At 43.6% G+C, this 23,544-nt stretch overlaps 1 protein-coding gene across 1 annotated transcript in view; it reads right to left on the reverse strand.

Annotated features, from left to right (window-relative positions):
* The window catches only part of LOC106561040 (plasma membrane calcium-transporting ATPase 1), a 29,415-nt gene extending 23,407 nt beyond the window's left edge, over positions 1–6,008 (reverse strand). Inside the window, exons 1-2 of the mRNA XM_014124610.3 lie at positions 5,632–6,008; positions 1,076–1,515 (exon numbers count right to left, since the gene is read on the reverse strand). Of these exons, the coding sequence (XP_013980085.1) occupies positions 1,076–1,274 (199 nt within the window). The 5' untranslated portion in view covers positions 1,275–1,515; positions 5,632–6,008. The remainder of the gene's footprint in view (positions 1–1,075; positions 1,516–5,631) is intronic.
* Between the last annotated feature and the right edge of the window lie 17,536 nt (positions 6,009–23,544).

The following is a 23,544-nucleotide window of genomic DNA, read 5'->3' on the forward strand; positions in this document are numbered from 1 at the left end:
ATATTCTGCAAAGCAATTCACTTTTTGTCCTGAATACAAAGTGTTGTGTTTAGGGCAAATCCAATACAACACATTACTGAATACCACTCTCCATATTTTCAAGCATAGTGGTGGCTGCATCATGTAATGGGTATGCTTGTAATCATTAAGGGCTGGAAAGTTTTTCCAGATAAAAAAAGAAAACGGAATGCAGCTAAGCACAGGCAAAATCCTAGAGGAGAACCTGGTTCAGTCTGCTTTCCACCAGACACTGGGAGATTAATTCACCTTTCAGAAGGACAATAACCCAGGCCAAACACAAGGCCAAATCTACACTGGAGTTTCTTACTAAGAAGTCAGCGAATGTTCCTGAGTGGCCAAGTTACAGTTTTGACTTAAATCTACTTGAAAGTCTATGGCAAGACCTGAAAATATTTGTCTAACAATGATCAATAACCAATTTGAAAGAGCTTGAAAAATGTTGAAAATAAAAAAATGGGCAAATGTTGCACAATCCAGGTGGGGAAATCTATTAGAACCTTATCCAGAGAGACTCACAGCTGTCATCGGTGCTGTGTGAAAAGTGTGAGTTATCCCCATGTGTAGGAAGTGACAGCCGGGCCCTGCAGAGTGCCTTCCACTCAGAGCCCAAACTGTAGCCCACACCAGTTCCCCTCAATAAACTCAACAAGACATTGTGCTAAAAGGCTTGAGATTGGTGTAGGAGGAGCAACTCATGACAACTCCAATGGAATCAATGCAGTATCTAGAATCATTCTGCATGGCAGTTGCAGATGCTATTTCGAATTGTTCTTGTATTCAAAATGTAACCACAAACTTGTTATTGGGGGTTGAAGTCAATTTGAATTTCAATTTACTTCAAAACCAATTAGGGTTTTTCAATTTGTACATTATTACAATTCGCTGCAGGGGGGCCTAACCAAATCTCGCTTAGGGCCCCCAAAAGGCTTATGGCCCCCAAAAGGCTGATTGGAGTTAAGCCTAGCCCCAATGAGTAATAGGAGAATTGGTGTGTCAGCACCAGATCTGAAAAAAGAACAAAAATACAAAGCAAGATGCTCAGCAGCATATTTACCATAAATAGGTGATGTTCTTAGTCTGGTACAGAGTCCTTCGACATCTCCGTAACATTCCTGGATTCTAGCTATTCCCTCAGGTCCCCTGAGTTCCATGAGAGACCGCAGCTCCTTGAGAGAGCAGTTGAAGTCTCCAACATCATGATTGGCCTGTGCATGTCGACCACGCTTTGACCCACGGAACGAGTTGCTGGCCATGTCTCCTCTACAGCGCACCACTCAAGGGTGGTGGAGAGAGGCTTTCCCAAAAAGGCAAGTAAAATCCTCAGAGGCAAAATACGGTATTTCCCATAAACTGCTGTTATTTCTCAGGGGTGTACGTTGCTTGACTCCTTAGAGCATGACTTGGACATGTAGAAAGCCATTTTAATTTGATTCCTGTAAGCCCACTCTCTCATCTTGGCTGTTGATGTTAGCTTAAGTCCTCACAAGGCTACATCTGAAAAGACAAAAAAATATTGAGTTAAGGTTTTACCGTTTATCTCTGTTGACATAAGGAACTGGATCCCGTATATGGCTGAAATGCTATCTAGTAATGTCACACTAATAAAGAATTACATTGAACCCCAAATCATTTAGGTACACTGATACCCCTGTCAATACATTTGTAGTAAACATTTTACATTGCATTTACATGTTAGTAGATGCTCTTATCCAGAGCAACTTACAGTAGTGAGTGCATGCATCTTCATATTTGTTCTATACTGGTCCCCCGTGGGAATCGAACCCACAACCCTGGCGTTGCAAGTGCCATGCTCTAGCAACTGAGCCACACGGGAACTCTCAGCAACATATGGAATCTGCCTTTTGAAACACACGTCTGTTAAAGTAAATATGGATATGGAGATCTTTAGCAATGTTTATGCCAAGCTTCTGCACAGCCTCTGTATAGAAAAGCTATTTGAGGAAGAATTCACCCAGAATTCTACGATGACATAACCATCAAATCATTCCCCTTCTCCTGAAATAATGAGGACATTTTTATGGTCTCTGGCATAGATCTAGACATCCCATCTCTCAGTAAATCAATCAATCAATCGTTTTTTGACTCAATCAACTTGAAGTGAGAGTTCTGTTAGGGGTGAGCCTGTCTGACACTCACACCCACTGGCCAGTACACAAAGTGACAGCCGGCTTTAAACACAAGGCCCTGCGAAGTCTATTTAAGACATGAAAGGCACAAATGAGTTCAGTTACATAAAAAACTGACACGTTGGCCCTGAAATTATCAGCTTTGGGCAAAGTGTACTTGACTTTGCGTACTTGAAATTTGGAGAGAAACGCTGGAAAAAGGACCCAAAGATGTTGAGGACCTATCTGCTCAGCCTTACTGACACATCTAAGCCTAGTGGGGCTAATAATAACACACAGGGTGCAACTAATTGCCAGCACGATGGGTGTGCCTTGCAATGAAAACTGTGACGCCTGAAGACATCGATCATTGGAGTCGATTCGGTGGTCGAGAAAGTCTTGTAATTACAGCTGATCAGACAGTGTCTGTGACGGAGGGAGACAAGATTAGTAGGCCCCTACTCAAACACCAGACATCAGGCCTCTCTTATTTGTATCCACACGGAGCAATAAGAAGTATAACCCCTTCAAGGAATGACACCGTGCAAGCAGCATTATAAAAGAGACATGACACATTTTCCATACAACAATTAATACTGACACTCACTATTGATTTTAGAGATTGCTTCTGCTTGACCAAAAGATTGAGTGTACTTACTAGAAATCCACCCTTTTCCTATCGTCATAGAAACAGGAGGTATATGACGATAACACCACAGGTCCGATTAGGGAAGGCAGTGTCTTTCACAGAACTCCAGAAACACCCCCATAATCCCCTTACGAGCATCTACCAGCACTTCTCGGAGGGTATCCAGATAGTTACTCTTCCCAGGGTTACGTCCAAATTGCAACTCTTCCTTTGAAAATCAAGGTTTGACCTTCAGTGCACACGCTCTACTGACGCAGGCTTCATTAGAGGGAAAAAGGCTCGCTCAATGATTATCTCAGGAAAGCTTCTTCCTTAATCTAATTAGACAATCTGTGGCATCGGTGCGCTCTACAGCCACTGCTTGCCGTCCCTGAGAGAGCCACTAACACTGTGATGGGGAGACACTGTGGAAAAGTGAAGACACAGTCACCCAATATTTTTCACGACCAGTTTCACTACCACTGTCCATTCAGCTCTACTTTGCCTGTGGTGAATTACATCTGTCAAAATGCAGACTAGAGAACAATTAAAGGCACTGAATTACGATGAATATCTTACAATCACAACCAGGGAATGTACCATGTTCTGGAATGTACCCGTCCTTGGTTAAAACCTTTCCAGGTAGACTGAACTTCCTACTCAAGGGAGGTACACTGCCTAGATATCACAGACCACCAGATGTTTTATTCATTTCTGTTTGACACTGAATGGCCATGGAATACAATCTTCTCTTGACAATTTTGGTTATATTCTGAGGTCTACTTTATGCCCTCAAGCACAAACAGATGAGCGCTTTCTATTTAATTAAAGAAATTGCTACACTAAATACTCTTTCACAGCCTCGACCGGTGAAAGGTTTGTTTTTTGTGAAACGTTTTGATTATGTAGATCTCACTACAAGACAAACTAGAGCCATGGAGTTATAACCAAATGGCTTAAGCACATTCTAGCCTAAATAGCCTAGATTAATTGGGCCACAATGCAACAACAAACAAAACATCACTGCCCGTCTAGATGCGCAGGCGTTGCATTGCGGCAACTAATTGTTGCGTGCCACGTCATCAACCGTGCAGTTAGGCGTCAGATTGCTATATGATAAGATGTGGTAAACATATGTGTTAAATACCTATCCAGGTGTTGTAAGATCTGGCATCGGTCTGCAATGTAGTCCTGCAGGATGAGACCCCCTTCCACTTGGTCTAGTGACACTACAAGTGTAATGATGCCAAATCGCGGACCGAAGCTGATTAAGTTATATTCATCAACTTCGGGACACCCTACAACTTCAGGGTGCAAGTCATGAGAAAATGTGCGTTGAATCTAGGCAATAATGTGAACAATATAAAATATGAATATTTCTATAAAAATGACTCGCAGGATACAGAGCATTGACCTAAGATATATTTTGGCTGGAAGCATTCTGCTGTTTAATGTCAGGACCTTTATATCAGTTTGGACCTTCCCCCAGGATCTCTGTCCTGTGGTGTTCTCTGCCTTTGAATTCATACACTGCCCGCAGAAAGCGTTCAGCAATAAACATGTATGGATGTTAGTTGCATTTCAACAGAACAAAAGTAGCCTCATGACCCCGATGATGAGCATGCATGTTTTTCTCTTCCATCCATTACACGTTTGTCTTTGTGAATCTCAGTTACTATGAAAACTGTTGAAAGACCGTGTAAAGGCAAAGCACCCCCCCAAAAAATTACTCTCTCCTCAATGATCTTTTTCTGTTGTCTTAATGTTGAATGGAGGCTGGAGAAACACAAATGTGTGTGTGTTTGTCTGTGTGTGTGTGCGACGTGCGTGCGTGCCTGGATGCAACGTGTGTGATGTGCATTCGTAGTGTGTGCTCTCGGGTTTGTATGTGTGTGTGTGTGCATTAAAGTATGGTGAATTGATCACACTTCAAAAGGAAAAGGGATGAAGAAGTAAAGCGATACATAACAACAAAGACAACAGGAGAAAATGAGTCAGTGGATTTCTGCTGTAAAGGTCAAAGTTGGGGAGGTTAAGTAATTCATTTGGACAGCTTTCCTTCTCCACTGAGGCCATCAATATTACGACAACAGGCATAATCCTGAAATCTATTTGAAATGATAGTCCTGAGTCAAGTCTAATGGCACCGCTAATGACTTCAGATCACCCCCCCCCCCCCCCCCCCCCCCCTTTGGACAGGGGTTAAATTCTCGCTAGAGCCCTTTCTGTCTGCAGGCCCCTCTATCTGTATCTCTCTTCTTTATTTGATGACTTTACTACAATAAGGAAAGACAAATGCTTAAGACATCAATTCCCACGTTGATACGTCATCAAATGGAAATGTTTTGATATTAAATTCCGTAAAAAAACAACGTTAAGTTTCATGGAAACACAGTGATTCAAACAGCTCGTGACATGGCAACATTTTAAGCCATGTCATGTCGCTTCCAGTTACATAGATGCGTAATCTTAATATGGTGGCACCTACCTATCCCCCTGTAAATGCATTCTCAGACAGAGAATATATAATAACGTTTTATGTGTTGCGACGACACAGTGTGCGTGTGTGTGTGTGTTGTTAGCGGGACAGAGCAAATAACAAATAATAAAAGGATAATAAACAAGTGGTATAGCTTTTAAAATTAAATTCTCAATACAAAAAGCTCTCACAACTGGTAACGCAAAGGTCTTAATTTGACCAACAAAAAGTGAATCATTTCAGAATTCTACTTAAAAAAGTCATTCTAATAAAATGAACTGCAAATCCAATGAGATCCAAGAAACCACCCAAGAGCCCCCAAATGATTGTTTATGTTGGTTTGATATGATAGTTCATGTCAAGGCGGAGTCACTTACAGGTGAGTCACAGAGGGGGCCGCCGGTGGGGCAGGGCTCGTTGTGCAGAGGTGAAGAGAAGCCGCCATGTCAGAAACATCCAGAAGAGCCCTGTCTATCTGTCCATCAACGGTCACACACACGAATGGAGCCCGGTCTGCTGCCTAGCTTCATCCTTTGCCAGCCCTCTCTTGCACGACGACAGCACGCGAGCGGCGCTTAACTCCGATTGCTCCGTCTCAGGGACGGTAGAGAGCACGACCTCACCGAAACAGGATTAGCTATAAATAGGCATGCATATCCGTCCAGGGGCTGCTGCGTGGCAGTGGCTCAGTCTTTGCCTGTGTGGTACTCTGTAGCACTAGAGTGCTAAACACTTGTGGAGTGAACTACTAAACCTGTGTACCCTCACTCAACCCCACCCTACTTCACCCACCAGTCATTGGGTTAGCAATAGCTCCAAGGGATTTTGGAAGTGATGGGCAGGGGATTATGTTAATCAGACTCCTTTCCCGTCCCCTTTGTTCTACAGAGTCCTGCCTCTCCCTATGCCCCCAACCCCCCAATTAAGAGATCAAGCCAAGTATCCCATGATCAAGGCCTCATTTCACCTCACTATTGCTGTGTTTTACACATACTGAAATGCAGTGCACATATCGCACATGCATGCACACACCCTCCCGTGCACAGACGCCCACATTCAGAGGAGGATTAAACTACACTACACCTACACCCATGCACACACAGCCAGATTACAGACACACATATACACACCACACAGAAGGATTATACACAAATGCACACACCCACACATACACTGCAGCTAGACAGCAGGATTAGAGGCACACACAAGTACACACACAGAAAGAGACAGACAGAGAGAGAGATTACAATGCAGTTCAGACCCGGTTGCCTCTGCAGAATGTGCAGATCTGATATGTAGGGCAGCAGAGGAGAGGACATTATTTAATGCAATCTCTCCAAATAATACGATACCCTCCCTGCCAGTGACCCTGTTTCAAAGCTACCCTAACTTGACATTCGGCCAGGGCCACCACAAAGAGTGATGAGCCATTGAAAAGCATAGCGACCAGGCTGCGTTTCTCTACCATGTCAGCTTCTTTCTGAGAGGATTGTTTGTTGCTTGTAGCTCCTAGGTATTCGATCCTTTAGACAAAGGGCAATTCCACAGTAACGGAATGCCGCTTTGACTCAATTTTTCACTTGAAAATGCATACCAAACAAAAAACATTGATTTCAAAGTTTAACAAACCATATAAGTCTATACACAAGGACTACTTTTTGTACAAAAACTAACTTAGTGGAAGAACTGTCAAGATGCAAACTTTGGTAACAGAATTTTTATGTGACCACGTTTTCCAAAAACGTTTGTCACGTTCTAACCAGTAAAAGGGGGTTATTTGTTATTGTAGTTTGGTCAGGACGTGGCAGGGGTGTGTTTGTTTTGTGTTTTTGTGGTTTTTGGGTTGTGTTCTATGTTTTGTATTTCTATGTTCTATTTTTTCTATTTCTATGTCTAGTTTATTGTTTTGACCTTCAATTGGAGGCAGCTGTTCCTCGTTGCCTCTAATTGAAGATCCTATTTAGTAGGGGTGTTTTTTCTATGGGATTTGTGGGTAGTTGTTTCTTGTTTAGCTGTGTGCCTAACAAGACTGTTTTCGTCGTTCTTTTTGTTCGTGTGTTTTGTTTCGTTTCTTCAATAAAAGAAAAAATGAGCATACACATTCCCGCTGCATTTTGGTCCAATTCATACGACGCCCGTGACAACGTTAAATACCTGCTCCGAATTCTGATTAGATGATAAAGAATGGGGTACCAGCTATGACATGGCACCTTGAATTTGAAGAAAATCTCTTTCGGTTATTGAACTACAGTAAGTGAAGTAGATTTACACCTGGTAACTGAGTTACGGTAACAGATTTACATCATGGGTCCCTGATCTCTACTACACAGAAATGCATCATTATGGATACAAATGTCATTCTCCTCATGTTTCACATGTTTGGACTTGTAAGGGCTGTCGTCGCAAGAAAACCAAGATGCAGCGGAGGTTGTGGATTCATTATGAATATTTAATAAAATAAACCACTATAAACAAAACATAAAACAGCAACGATAGCAAACAGTCCTGTCTGGTCAAAAATGAACGAGACAGAAAACAATCACCCACAAAACCCAAAGGAAAAATAGGCTACTTATGTGTGACTCCCAATCAGCAACAACGAACTTCATCTGTGCCTGATTGGGAGCCACACACGGCCCAAAACAAAGAAATACAAAAACATAGAAAAATGAACATAGACACCCACCCAGCCCCCCAATGTAACACCCTGGCCTAACCAAAAATAAAAAACCCTCTCTATGGCCAGGGCGTTACAGGACTCCACAGCGCAGCACAGTAGAGTACAGTGTAGTACAATACAGCACAGCAGAGTACAGTACAATATACTGTACTCTACTGTGCTCTACTCGCTGTATAGTGCTGTACAGTACTCAGTACTGTATTGTACTTGTTTTGTACTGTACTCTACTGTGCTCTACTCACTGTATTGTATTGTACTGTACTGTACTGCGCTACCCAAACTTGTGAAACAATTGTCTATTATAGGTTCAGATTTGGTAACGGAATTATGAGTTTTAATCACTTAATTATTAACAATCAAAATTGATATAAATGAAATCACTATAACTAATTGATAGGTCTACCATTACTTTTTACTTCTATGAACTTTCATTATCCTCCCTCCTCATGTGGTTTTTGATAACAGAATTACAAGCAACCAGGCAATATTACTTAAACTTACAGACGGTAAACAATTTCTCCAAAACAAAATTTTGATATGTTGACAGAGGTCTTTATGTCAACATTATTGTGTTTTTATGTATTTCTGATACCTTTTAAGACTTTTTCTGGTAGATATTTTCTATGACCCCGTTTCCATCTGTTTACCTTAATAATTTTGAAAATGGAAAATGGTTGAAAAATGTAACTTTATTCAGGGAACAGTAGTTATATTCATAACTGTACGTTTCCTTTCAGTCGGTCACTCGGTGTAACATACAATGGGGAAATACAATCCCACCCCAAGCCGGCTCAGACGGTACCAATCTAGGAGGCCCATGGCAGCCCAAGCACACACAGGTTCCACTGGCTCCAAAAACAGGTTACAGAAGCCACCTTTTTTCCTAATACTTACCGAGAAGCCTGAACTGTCAGACCCCCACATATAGGGAACCAGAACCTGCTGCAACTTGGCTATGCGCTCTGACCATAGAGTCCAAGTCCATAGACCCCACAGTTCCAAGAACAATACTTACCTTGAGAGCCTGAAATGTCAGAACTCGTACAAGGAACCCCAAGTCTAAAACAACAGAACACCTGTCGTGACTTAGTAAAACACGCACGCACGCGCACTGCATAGCATCGATCAGAGTCGATGAACCACGGCATTCGGAGGCTCAAACCCACAGGACCCCTGCAGTAACCTTTAAACTGTGTACTCGTGCACTGACATGGCAGTCCAAGGCTCAAACATACAGAGAATTGTGGCAACCCGGATAAATGCGCAACCTGCCCAGTGGTCTAAGGCACTGCATCGCAGTGCTAGCTGTGCCACTAGAGATTCTGGGTTCGAGTCCAGGCTCTTTCGCAGACGGGCGCGACTGGGAGACACATGGGGCGGCGCACAATTGGCCCAGCGCCGTCCGGGTTAGGGGAGGGTTTGGCCGGCAGGGATGTCCTTGTTCCATCGCGCACTAGCGACTCCTTGTGGCGGGCCGGGCGCAGTGCACACTGACATGGTTGCCAGGTGTACTGTGTTTCATCCGACACATTGGTGCGACTGGCTTCCGGGTTAAGTGGGCATTGTGTCAAGAAGCAGTGCGGCTTGGTTGGGTAGTGTTTCGGAGGACGCACGTCTCTCAACCTTCGCCTCTCCCGAGTCCGTGCGGGAGTTGCAGCGATGAAACAAAACTAACTACCAATTGGATACCGCAAAATTGGGGAGAAAAAGGGCAAAAACATTTTTTTCATTAATAAAATAATAAATAAATAACTGCGCAACCTGCGGGCTGCCTAACACCCACTTCCGAACCCAGCCATAAAAACACTATGAGCCACACTGGGAGCAGTTACATCCAAGTGATAAAACTGCAGCACAGATATCACCAATTGTCATACTCCTGCAAAATGCCCAAGCAGCTGCCACACCCCTAGTGGAGTGAGAACCCTTGTCCTTTGCTTTCATACCCCAGGGAGATAGCCTCCACAATCCAATGAGAAGTACGCTGCTTAGAAAGAGCCCTACCCCTAGCTAGATTAGTAAATAGACACAAAGCTGGTCACAAATGCAGATATCCTTGGACCTATCCAAACACGTGCATAAAGCGCGCACCGGACACAGGCCATGCAACCTCCGTTGTTCACTGGAACAAAGGGAGTAGGTTAGAAAGGGAACAGCTTGAAATGCCAGGGACCTGAAAGAAGCTCACACAGTGTCCAGGACCAAATCCAGGTCCTGGGTCGGTGCCATAGGCTTGGACACTGGTCTGAGCCGACGCAACCTTTCAGGAACCGCACCACCAGAAGATGAGACCCCAGGGTATTTTATTTTATTTTATTTGTTTAACCTTTACTTAAATAGGCAAGTCAGTTAAGAACAAATTCTTATTCACAATGACGGCCTACCCCGGCCAAACCCGGACGATGCTGGGCCAATTGTGCGCCGCCCTATGGGACTCCCAATCACGGTCGGTTGTGATACAGCCTGGAAGGGTCTGTGGTGACACCTCTAGCACTGAGAAGCAGTGCCTCAGACCACTGCGCCACTTGGGAGCACCTCGGGAGAGCCATCAATTCCTATATGATACGCCAAGATGGCTGCCACATAAACTTTTAATGTGGAAAAAGAAAGGCCCTGCTTAAAAAGCTGTTGCAAGAACATCAAAATCCACCAAAGAGCTCTGAAAAAGGCGTAACTCATTTAACCTGAGAATGCGCATTTTGTCTTATAAAAGTGGGACTAAACACCTCCCTCTGCAACTGGATCCTGGACTTCCTGATGGGCCACCCCCAGGAGGTGAGGGTAGGTAGCAACACATCTGCCACGCTGATCCTCAACACTGCAGCTCCCCAGGGGTGCGTGCTCAGTCCCCTCCTGTAGTCCCTGTTCACCCACGACTGCATGGCCAGGCACGACTCCAACACCATCATTAAGTTTGCAGACGACACAATAATGGTAGGCCTGATCACCGACAATGACGAGACAGCCTATAGGGAGGAGGTCAGAGACCTGGCCAGGTGGTGCCAGAATAACAACTTATCCCTCAATGTAACCAAGACTAAGGAGTTGAATGTGCACTATAGGAAAAGGAGGATCGAGCACGCCCCCATTCTCATCGACGGGGCTGTAGTGGAGCAGGTTGAGAGCTTCAAGTTCCTTGGTGTCCACATCAACAACAAACTAGAATGGTCCAATCACACCAAGACAGTCGTGAAGAGGGCACGACAAAGCCTATTCCCCCTCAGGAAAACTAAAAAGATTTGGCATGGGTCCTGAGATCCTCAAAAGGTTCTGCAGCTGCAACATTGAGAGCATCCTGACTGGTTGCATCACTGCCTGGTACGGCAATTGCTCAGCCTCTGACCGCAAGGCACTACAGTGGGTAGTGCGTACGGCCCAGCACATCACTGGGGCTAAGCTGCCTGCCATCCAGGACCTCTACACCAGGCGGTGTCAGAGGAAGGCCCTAAAAATTGTCAAAGACCCCAGCCACCCCAGTCATAAACTGTTCTCTCTACTACCGCGTGGCAAGCGGTACCAGAATGCCAAGTCTAGGACAAAAAGGCTTCTCATCAGTTTTTACCCCCAAGCCATAAGACTCCTGAACAGGTAATCAAATGGCTACCCAGACTATTTGCATTGTGTGATCCTCCCAAACCCTCGTTTACGCTGCTGCTACTCTCTGTTTATCATATATGCATAGTCACTTTAACTATACATTCATGTACATACTACCTCAATTGGGCCGACCAACCAGTGCTCCAGCACATTGGCTAACCGGGCTACCTGCATTGTGTCCCAACCAGCAACCCCTCTTTTACGCTACTGCTACTCTCTGTTCATCATATATGCATAGTCACTTTAACCAAGTCTACATGTACATACTACCTCAATCAGCCTGACTAACCAGTGTCTGTATGTAGCCTCACTATTGTATATAGCCTCGCTACTGTATATAGCCTGTCTTTTTACTGTTGTTTTATTTCTTTACCTACCTATTGTTCACCTAATACCTTTTTTGCACTATTGGTTAGAGCCTGTAAGTAAGCATTTCACTATAAGGTCTACACCTGTTGTATTCGGCGCACGTGACAAATAAACTTTCATTTGATTTGAAGTGTTGAATAATGTCACGTATACTCCCTCTCCGGCCTCTAGGCCACCAGGCTGGTGATTATTATGCACACCTGTCACCATCGTCACGCGCACCAGCGCTTCATGGGACTCACCTGGACTCCATCACCTCCTTGATTACCTTTCCTACATCTGTCAATCCCCTTGGTTCTATCCTCAGGTGTTAGTGACTCTGTTCCATGTCAGTGTGTTGTTTGTGTTTATGGATTTATGTTCCGTTTATTTATTAAACACTACCTCCCTGTACTTGCTTCCCAACTCTCAGCACATTTGTTACAGACTAATACCTCACCAAAGGGAAGCATCAGGGAGTGTTTTTTGTTTTTGTGTTGGAGGTGATGTCGGGTCTCGGTTCTGCTGCCGGAACAAACGAGGATGCCTCAGCCGGCTCATCAGGCTTTCACGCCTCAGCCGGTACCTCGAGGTGTCAAGAGGGATGGAACCCAGGACTGTAGTGACACCTCTAGCACTGCGATGCAGTGCCTTAGACCGCTGCGCCAGTCAGGAGGACCATTGACGTAATCACGCCACGGAAAGCAGGAGGAGGACGCACAGCGAACTGCCGACCATACCCCCTCGTCAGCGTCCTCATCTCCCATGATGTAACTGCACCCAAAGAACACGCCCACTCTCCCAGCCTCTTGCTATGTATGCAAAGGTCTGCTCTTTCCCTCACGGTGCAGAAGAATCAGCTTTCACCTCGTGCTCCTTTGACCCAGCACGGTGTCCGTGCCAAGAAGTCACCCGCTGCCCAGAACCACCGGTCAAAAACTCTCCTTGAAGACACCCCCCTGGCCCAGGGCAACCCGCCTCTGGCTTGAACCCTTTCCTTCATACCTTAGGAACTGCTGGGCAGCCCCCAAAAAGGATTTTCATGGGAAAAAGGACCCGTAGAGCTGCGTCCTGTTTTTGTTTCTCCTCAAAACAGGCCTGTAAGGACTTCATAGCTGAGCCAAACAACCTTGTTGGCAAAACTGGCTCATGAGCGAAAGCCTCCTGAGCGGGTTTCCACCCTAGACAAACAGAACAGCACTCGTGAGTATCTTTCATTTTCCTAAAAAGAGGTCAGAGGTTCAAACTCTGCTTTTGAAATGACTCTTAACACTGGCCATCTTGGCTACACACACAGAGCAGAACGTAGTTGGGTTTTAGCAAACACAAATTGTACCCAAGCAAGGAAGCATTAGATACACAAGCAGAGCAGAAAGTAGTTAGCTTTTAGCAAACACAAAAACCGATACCAAGACCCAAACTTGCAACATCTAGGGGGACGTGTACTGTCTCCCCACTAACAGATGCCTAAGTCAGAGACGAATCCCTTAGTCTTCATATGCTTAGTAAATGAGTTAGGCAATTTACTAACACCTACTTCCTTCAGGCGAGCTAAAGAGAGAAGCATTTAGGAAATGGATGCGAGCCCCGGTATTATAGCCGGGAAGGCGTTACTTCCAAGGGCATACTAGGTATTCATTGGCCCATTGGGCGTGATTTCTTCAGGTGAATATAATTGGTTGTTGACTCCCCATATTGTATTATACCGAGTGACCGACGGAAAGGGAACTAAAGATGCATGCTTAGTCATTCATTTTTGTTTTTAGGCATGCAGAATTCATGGCCTGCTGGTCAGTGTGGCCTTTTGTTTTGGAGAGGGTATGTCTGTGTACACAAACCATGGTCATATGTGAGTAAGCAAGCATGTCATTAATTCTAACAGACGCACCTCCCCTACCTTGCCAGTCAACCAACCATTGTCTGTGTATCGGACATGGAGCTTGTGGAAGCCTAAAGCTGTTGTTAGCTTAAAACGAAGGATTGTTATCAATTACAAATCTATAGTGTGTATTTAAGTTAAAGTTAAGTAAATTGACATATTCTGGCACAAAGCTGCAGCACTCATGTCTGCCCCAGAAGCACTACTACACACACACACACACACACACACACACACACACACACACACACACACACACACACACACACACACACACACACACACACACACACACACACACAAAAGCCACTGAAGAAGAATAATCATTTTAGAGGAAAACAGCATCAGTACTTTTAGGGACATATGCACACAGATTAGCCCCATGGGCATCACTAGGCAACCATGGCATCAAATGAATCCACACCTAACCCACTAAACCTGTCTGCTAATCAAAGGACCTGGTCATGGACACATGTTATCAGTCCAGTTTTGCAGTCCAGGTAATGACTAGAGGGTGTGAAAGGCAGTAGAAACTTCTCATTAACATTCAGTGAAAGCCAATGTTCCATCAGGTAACAGGAGAACAGGATCGCGTTTCTGACGTTACTGTACATGTTCAAAGTGTTGCTGTTCAAACTGACAAAATGTGGAGCTCAATTATTAATGTACTGAAGGGAGAGCAAAGATCAACGGTCAAATGGACAAGATGGTTTATCACCAGGTTTGGGGGGGGTTCAATTCACTCTAATTCTGTCCATTCAGCAAATGTGTTGAAATTCACTGCATCAGGATCTAATGGAGAATTTCCCAATCCATTTTAGCCAAGGTAAGTGGACAAATCATGTTTGTTTGTATTTTGAGAGGAACATCTTTTAAATGTCTGCACCAGTCTTTAAAGGGAAGTTTCACCCATAATGCAATAAAATCTGTGAAGCTCAGTTGGTAGAGCATGGCGATTGCAATGCCAGGGTTGTGGGTTCAATTCTCATGGGGGACCAGTATGAAAGTGTATGCACTCACTACTGTAAGTTGCTCTGGATGAGAGTGTCTACTAAAATGTAAATGATTTTTGTCAAAGGGTCCTCTCCTGCTTCTGTTTACATAGTACACCGTAGGCTACTAGAGAAGAAATGTCTGCATCCAATTGTTGCACTGTATTTTAGGGAGAATATATCAATTTCATTTACTTTCAATCATCCTTTCTCAAATAAAATTAAATGCAATCTGCAGTGTTGGAAGAAATCAAATACATTGACCTCACAAAATACTGGCAAATATTATGTGATACTGCCTACTTGTGGTTATTGTTGAACACCTGGAATGTTTTCTCTAAACTTGTAAAACATTTTCGCGAGAGCTGCCTAGGCCACAATTTATATTGCAATGGAATACATATGAGGCTCTGAATATTTCCTAAACCTAGAAGAAAACAGTAACATTCATCACAACAAAGAGAGCTCCATTAACTTTACTGACATGGTAAATTGTTTCCCTACTTTTTAAATCGAGAATACTCAGTATATAATTGTGCAATAGTGCATACAAGGGCACACTTGTGTGGAGAATTGGTGGCTGTATCATTTGAAGCCCTAGAAACATCTCACATTCAGTCTCGCCCCACACTTTGACACATTTGATGGAGAATGCAGGCGCCCACTACTACAGGACATTAGGACTGAAGAAGAAACAGAAGTTCCCCCCATTGGAGTGGTCAATGATCCTAAAAGAGTTGTTGAGGTGGATCTCTTCACCTGACGAAGACCATCAATGCCATATCCAGCTAGGTGGTGAGGGAACTTCAGCATGCTGCCTGGGAGGAGGAGCAGGTCCATCTGAAGCGACAGGGAGCAACCCTGTGCATGTGCTGCCTGCAGCAGAGATTAGGCAGTTTAGTTTTTCATTCATCTTGTTTCAATTTATCTTGTATCCTTTTCATTTTATTCTGGTACTTTTAAAGGGGTAGTTCAGGCCCTTTATCAACTTCCCCAGAGTCAGATTTAATTGTGGATATCATTTTTATGTATCTGTGTGCAGTTTGAAAGAAGTAGCTAACCAGCATTAGCACAATGACTGGACGTCTATAGGAACAGCTGTTCCTGTAGACTTCCAGTCATTGGGCTAATGCTAACGCTCATTAGCATTGGCCGTGAAACTACCTCTAACTTCCTTCATATTGGACGTAGATACATAACAATGGTATCAACGAGTTAATCTGACTCTGGGGAAGTAGATAAATGGCATTACCAGCATCCCTTACTATCCCTTTAATGACCATGTTTGAGTTGTTGCAACCTAAATGAAATCTCTTGAATTTGAATGTTTTCTATAAAATAACATTTCTCAGTATTATCAAAGTAGGCTATGAAGCAAACTATAACATTATGGTGTCCTCCTATAGCATTTTCCCGCCATCCTTCCCATACCCCCAGTGCTCCTTCACATCACACCTACAGTTGAAGTCAGAAGTTTACATAAACTTAGGTTGGAGTTATTGAAACTCGTTTTTCAACCACTCCACAAATTTCTTGTTAACAAACTATCGTTTTGGCAAGTCGGTTAGGACATCTACCTTGTGTATGACACAAGTAATTTGTCCAACAATTGTTTACAGACAGATTATTTCACTTATAATTCACTGTATCACAATTCCAGTGGGTCAGAAGTTTACATACACTAAGTTGACTGTGCCTTTAAACAGCTTGGAAAATTCCAGAAAATGATGTAATGGCTTTAGAAGCTTCTGATAGGCTAATTGACAGAATTTGAGTCAATTGAGGTGTACCTGTGGATGTATTTCAAAGCCTACCTTCAAACTCAGTGCCTCTTTGCTTGACATCATGGGAAAATCAAAATAAATCACAAGTCTGGTTCATCCTTGGGAGCGATTTCCAAACGCCTGAAGGTACCACGTTCATCTGTACAAACAATAGTATACAAGTATAAACACCATGGGACCACGCAGCCGTCATACCGCTCAAGAAGGAGACACGTTCTGTCTCCTAGAGATGAACGTACTTTGGTGCGAAAAGTGCAACTGCACATGGGGACAAGATCGTACTTTTTGGAGAAATATCCTCTGGTCTGTTGAAACAAAAATAGAACTGTTTGGCCATAATGACCATTGTTTTGTATGGAGGAAAAAGGGGGAGGCTTGCAAGCTGAAGAACACCATCCCAACCGTAAAGCACGGAATGGGACAAAATTCACCCAACTTATTGTGGGAAGCTTGTGGAAGACTACCCGAAATGTTTGACCCAAGTTGAACAATTTAAAGGGAATCCTACCAAATACTAATTGAGTGTATGTAAACTTCTGACCCACTGGGAATGTGATGAAAGAAATAAAATCTGAAATAAATCATTCTCTCTACTATTATTCTGACATTTCACATTCTTAAAATAAAGTGGTGATCCAGTTAGGGGGAGTGATGAGCTCTACAGCAGAGTCTCACAACTCAATCGCTGGTTGAAAACTGTTTTCTGCCCCTCCCAAAAGATAGCATTTGTAGATAATTGGCCCTCTTTCTGGGACTCACCCACAAACAGGACCAAGCCTGGCCTGTTGAGGAGTGACGGACTCCATCCTAGCTGGAGGGGTGCTCTCATCTTATCTACGAACATAGACAGGGCTCTAACTCCTCTAGCTCCACAATGAAATAGGGTGCAGGCCAGGCAGCAGGCTGTTAGCCAGCCTGCCAGCTTAGTGGAGTCTGCCACTAGCACAGTCAGCGTAGTCAGCTCAGCTTTCCCCATTGAGACCGTGTCTGTGCCTCGATCTAGGTTGAGCCAAATTAAAAATGGCGGTGTTCGCTTTAGCAATCTCACTAGTATAAAGACCTCCTCCATTCCTGCCATTATTGAAAGAGATTGTGATACCTCACATCTCAAAATTGGGTTACTTAATGTTAGATCCCTCACTTCCAAGGCAGTTATAGTCAATTAACTAATCACTGATAATAATCTTGATGTGATTGGCCTGACTGAAACATGGCTTAAGCCTGATGAATTTACTGTGTTAAATGAGGCCTCACCCCCTGGTTACACTAGTGACCATACCCCCCGTGCATCCGGCAAAGGCGGAGGTGTTGCTAACATTTACGATAGCAAATTTCAATTTACAAAAAAAAAAACAATTACGTTTTCGTCTTTTGAGCTTCTAGTCATGAAATCTATGCAGCCCACTCACTATCTTTTTATAGCTACTGTTTACAGGCCTCCTGGGCCATATGCAGTGTTCCTCACTGAGTTCCCTGAATTCCTATTGGATCTTGTAGTCATAGCAGATAATATTCTAATTTTTGGTGACTTTAACATTCACATGGAAAAGTCCACAGACCCACTCCAAAAGGCTTTCGGAGCCATCATCGACTCAGTGGGTTTTGTCCAACATGTCTCTGGACCTACTCACTGCCACAGTCATACTCTGGACCTAGTTTTGTCCCATGGAATAAATGTTGTGGATCTTGATGTTTTTCCTCATAATCCTGGACTATCGGACCACCATTTTATTACGTTTGCAATTGCAACAAATAATCTGCTCAGACCCCAACCAAGGAGCATTAAAAGTCATGCTATAAATTCTCAGACAACCCAAAGATTCCTTGATGCCCTTCCAGACTGCCTCTGCCTACCCAAGGACGTCAGAGGACAAAAATCAGTTAACCACCTAACCGAGGAACTCAATTTAACCTTGCGCAATACCCTAGATGCAGTTGCACCCCTAAAAACTAAAAACATCTGTCATAAGAAACTAGCTCCCTGGTATACAGAAAATACACGAGCTCTGAAGCAAGCTTCCAGAAAATTGGAACGGAAATGGCGCCACACCAAACTGGAAGTCTTCCGACTAGCTTGGAAAGACAGTACCGTGCAGTATCGAAGAGCCCTCACTGCTGCTCGATCATCCTATTTTTCCAACTTAATTGAGGAAAATAAGAACAATCCAAAATTTCTTTTTGATACTGTCGCAAAGCTAACTAAAAAGCAGCCTTCGCAAATGGAGGATGGCTTTCACTTCAGCAGTAATACATTTATGAACTTCTTTGAGGAAAAGATCATGATCATTAGAAAGCAAATTACAGACTCCTCTTTAAATCTGGGTATTCCTCCAAAGCTCCATTGTCCTGAGTCTACACAACTCTGCCAGGACCTAGGATCAAGGGAGATACTAAAGTGTTTTAGTACTATATCTCTTGACACAATGATGAAAATAATCATGGCCTCCAAACCCTCAAGCTGCATACTGGACCCTATTCCAACTAAACTACTGAAAGAGCTGCTTCCTGTGCTTGGCCCTCCTATGTTGAACATAATAAACGGCTCTCTATCCACCGGATGTGTACCAAGCTCACTAAAAGTGGCAGTAATAAAGCCTCTCTTGAAAAAGCCGAATCTTGACCCAGAAATTATAAAAAACTATCGGCCTATATCGAATCTTCCATTCCTCTCAAAAATTTTAGAAAAAGCTGTTGCACAGCAACTTACTGCCTTCCTGAAGACAAACAATGTATACGAAACGCTTCAGTCTGGTTTTAGACCCCATCATAGCACTGAGACTGCACTTGTGAAGGTGGTAAATGACCTTTTAATGACGTCAGACCGAGGCTCTGCATCTGTCCTCGTGCTCCTAGATCTTAGTGCCGCTTTTGATACCATCGATCACCACATTCTTTTCGAGAGATTGGAAACCCAAATTGGTCTACAAGTTCTGGCCTGGTTTAGATCTTATCTGTTGGAAAGATATCAGTTTGTCTCTGTGAATGGTTTGTCCTCTGACAAATCAATTGTAAATTTCGGTGTTCCTCAAGGTTCCGCTTTAGGACCACTATTGTTTTCACTATATATTTTACCTCTTGGGGATGTCATTCGAAAACATAATGTTAAATTTCACTGCTATGCGGACGACACACAGCTGTACATTTCAATGAAACATGGTGAAGCCCCAAAATTGCCCTCGCTGAAGCCTTGTTTCAGACATAAAGAAGTGGATGGCTGCAAACGTTCTACTTTTAAACTCGGACAAAACAGAGATGCTTGTTCTAGGTCCCAAGAAACAAAGAGATCTTCTGTTGAATCTGACAATTAATCTGGATGGTTGTACAGTCGTCTCAAATAAAACTGTGAAGGACCTCGGCGTTACTCTGGACCCTGATCTCTCTTTTGAAGAACATATCAAGACTGTTTCAAGGACAGCTTTTTTCCATCTACGTAACATTGCAAAAATCAGAAACTTTCTGTCCAAAAATGACGCAGAAAAATTAATCCATGCTTTTGTTACTTCTAGGCTGGACTACTGCAATGCTCTACTTTCCGGCTACCCGGATAAAGCACTAAATAAACTTCAGTTAGTGCTAAATACGGCTGCTAGAATCCTGACTAGAACCCAAAAATTTGATCATATTACTCCAGTGCTAGCCTCCCTACACTGGCTTCCTGTTAAGGCAAGGGCTGATTTCAAGGTTTTACTGCTAACCTACAAAGCATTACATGGGCTTGCTCCTACCTATCTTTCCGATTTGGTCCTGCCGTACATACCTACACGTACGCTACGGTCACAAGACGCAGGCATCCTAATTGTCCCTAGAATTTCTAAGCAAACAGCTGGAGGTAGGGCTTTCTCCTATAGAGCTCCATTTTTATGGAATGGTCTGCCTACCAATGTGAGAGACGCAGACTCAGTCTCAACCTTTAAGTCTTTACTGAAGACTTATCTCTTCAGTAGGTCCTATGATTAAGTATAGTCTGGCCCAGGAGTGTGAAGGTGAACGGAAAGGCTGGAGCAACAAACCGCCCTTGCTGTCTCTGCCTTGCCGGTTCCCCTCTTTCCACTGGGATTCTCTGCCTCTAACCCTTTTACAGGGGCTGAGTCACTGGCTTACTGGTGTTCTTCCATGCCGTCCATGGGAGGGGTGCGTCACTTGAGTGGGTTGAGTCACTGACGTGGTCTTCCTGTCTGGGTTGGCGCCCCCCCTTGGGTTGTGCCATGGCGGAGATCGTTGTGGGCTATACTCGGCCTTGTCTTAGGACGGTAAGTTGGTGGTTGGAGACATCCCGCTAGTGGTGTGGGGGCTGTGCTTTGGCAAAGTTATATCCTGCCTGTTTGGCCCTGTCCGGGGGTATCATTGGATGGGGCCACAGTGTCTTCTGATCCCTCCTGTCTCAGCCTCCAGTATTTATGCTGCAGTAGTTTATGTGTCGGGGGGCTAGGGTCAGTCTGTTACATCTGGAGTATTTCTCTTGTCTTATCCTGTGTCCTGTGTGAATTTAAATATGCTCTCTCTTTCTCTCTTTCTGTCTTTCTCTCGGAGGACCTGAGCCCTAGGACCATGCCTCAGGACTACCTGGTATGATGACTCCTTGCTGTCCCCAGTCCACCTGGCCGTGCTGCTGCTCCAGTTTCAACTGTTCTGCCTGCGGCTATGGAACCCTGACCTGTTCACCGGACGTGCTTGTTGCACCCTCGACAACTACTATGATTATTATTATTTGACCATGCTGGTCATTTATGAACATTTTAACATTTTAACATCTTGACCATGTTCTGTTATATCCACCCTGCACAGCCAGAAGAGGACTGGCCACCCCTCATAGCCTGGTTCCTCTCTAGGTTTCTTCCTAGGTTTTTGGCCTTTCTAGGGAGTTTTTCCTAGGGAGTTTTTCCTAGCCACCGTGCTTCTTTCACATGCTTTGCTTGCTGTTTGGGGTTTTAGGCTGGGTTTCTGTACAGCACTTTGAGATATCAGCTGATGTACGAAGGGCTATATACAAATAAATTTGAATTTGAATCCTAATTGACCTGAGACAGGGAATTTTTAGTAGGATTAAATATCAGGAATTGTGAAAACTGAGTTTAAATGTATTTGGCTAAGGTGTATGTAAACTTCCGACTTCAACTGTACCTGCAGAAGCCCTCTTCTTCCTGAGCATCAGACCCATTCTACCAAACAGACAGGAGATCTCAACCTCGATATGAGCAGATGAGTCCCCAAAATGCACACACTGCAGCCTCCATCCTTCCCACACATTGACCTCTCCAACCTTTCATCCTGGCAAGATCACATACTCCTGCTCATCTCAGAGGTGCTCCACCTCAAAATCAAGATATATAATTTGAAATTAATGAAAAATTACAGACTGTACCACTCTGTCAATATTAAAGAGAGAACTCTTCTATCATGTCAATAGCTAAGGCTACTTTATTTTTATTTGAGAGCTTCAGTGAGCCTCTCAATAAGCACGTCCGGTAGCTTCCCTGTGGCTCATTTTGTAGAGCATGGTGTGCGCAACGCCAGGGTTGTGGGTTCGATTCCCACGGGGGGTCAGTACAAAAAAAATATGCATGAAATGTATGTATTCACTACTGTAAGTCGCTCTGGATAAGAGCGTCTGCTAAATGACTAAAAATGCAAAATGTAAAAAATGTCAATAGGCAATGCCTAGGCCTACAATACTTGCCTACCTTTACTTTACACGAATAGGATATAGCTGTGTCACGTTCTAATTTCTTTGTGTGTAGTTCATTGAAAAGAAACACTGTGAAAACATGAATTGGCATCCCCTTTAAGATATCACTGTCATCTACTAAATGTACTGGTAGCTAGCCTTGAATGCCTCACTGAAAGCAACAACAGAACTTTGAAACAGCTTATTGTTGTTGAATGCGTTCATAAAACTCTAAGAACTTTAGCAGGACGTCAACGTTTTTTGCCCCCTTTGTGTATGGACTTCTTGCATTGTTTGCAATAAGATAATGTAATTTATGGGGTTCAGTGGAGGCTGGTGGGGATGGGCTATAGGAGGATGGGCTCATTGTAATGGCTTGAATGGAATTGATGGAACGGAGCCACACATGTGGTTTCCATATGTTTGATACTGTTCCATTTATTCCATTCCAGCCATTAAAATGAGCCCGTCCTCCTATACCGCCTCCCACTAGCCGCCACTGCTGGAGTTCAATGTTAAAGGGAAACTTCACCAATTTTCAACTTCATATTCATCATCTCCAAAACCACCCCAACATCAACATATGTGAAATGTGTTTCTATGGTCTGTAGTAAAAAAGATAAAGATAAGTGTTTCCGATCATCAACCAATTAGTAGACAATTTGCAGCCAATTAGTAGGCAATGCCTTCTCACAATTGGTCAAAATCACACAAATAATACTGACGATGTCATTGGAAACACTTATCTTCCTCAATTGTTTTTACTACAAAACATAGAGATGCACCATTTTCACATACTGTATGTTGATATTGGAGTGGTGCTGGAGATGATGAAGTTGAAAAATGTCCCTTTAATACTTGGAATGAGGGTTTCTTTGAAACGTGTGTCCTGAACAGCATTAGTATGAGCAACATTAGTGGACACTTCTCTTGACAGGAGGACGGGAAGGGTCATATAGCCTAGTAACTTTTGTTGTGATAACTAGGGATGAAACGGTTACCGGTTTCACGATAAACCATGGTAAAATTCCCGACGGTTAGTATTACTGTTTCAAATTTTAATTATCATTATCATCACGGTTTGAAAAACTCATGGTAAATACTGTCCAGCATCAACCAAAGTTAGCAACAGTCTGACGCAGGTGCAGCATGCAACGTGGGTTTTGTTTTGTGTGAAAACATGGCCGGAGATTTTTCTCATGGCGGGAGATTTTTGCCTTCTAAGAGGACCAAATCTGAAGTGTGGTTGTATTTTGGGTTTTACAAGAGTGCTGAGAGAAACTTAATTGAGACGGTCACCCTGTCTGCAGAACATGCAAAAATAAATTCCTGCGAAAGGGGGCAA

The sequence above is a fragment of the Salmo salar genome, chromosome 10, assembly GCF_965601325.2.
Source record: "Salmo salar chromosome 10, fSalSal1, whole genome shotgun sequence".
NCBI classification, from domain to species: domain Eukaryota; kingdom Metazoa; phylum Chordata; class Actinopteri; order Salmoniformes; family Salmonidae; genus Salmo; species Salmo salar.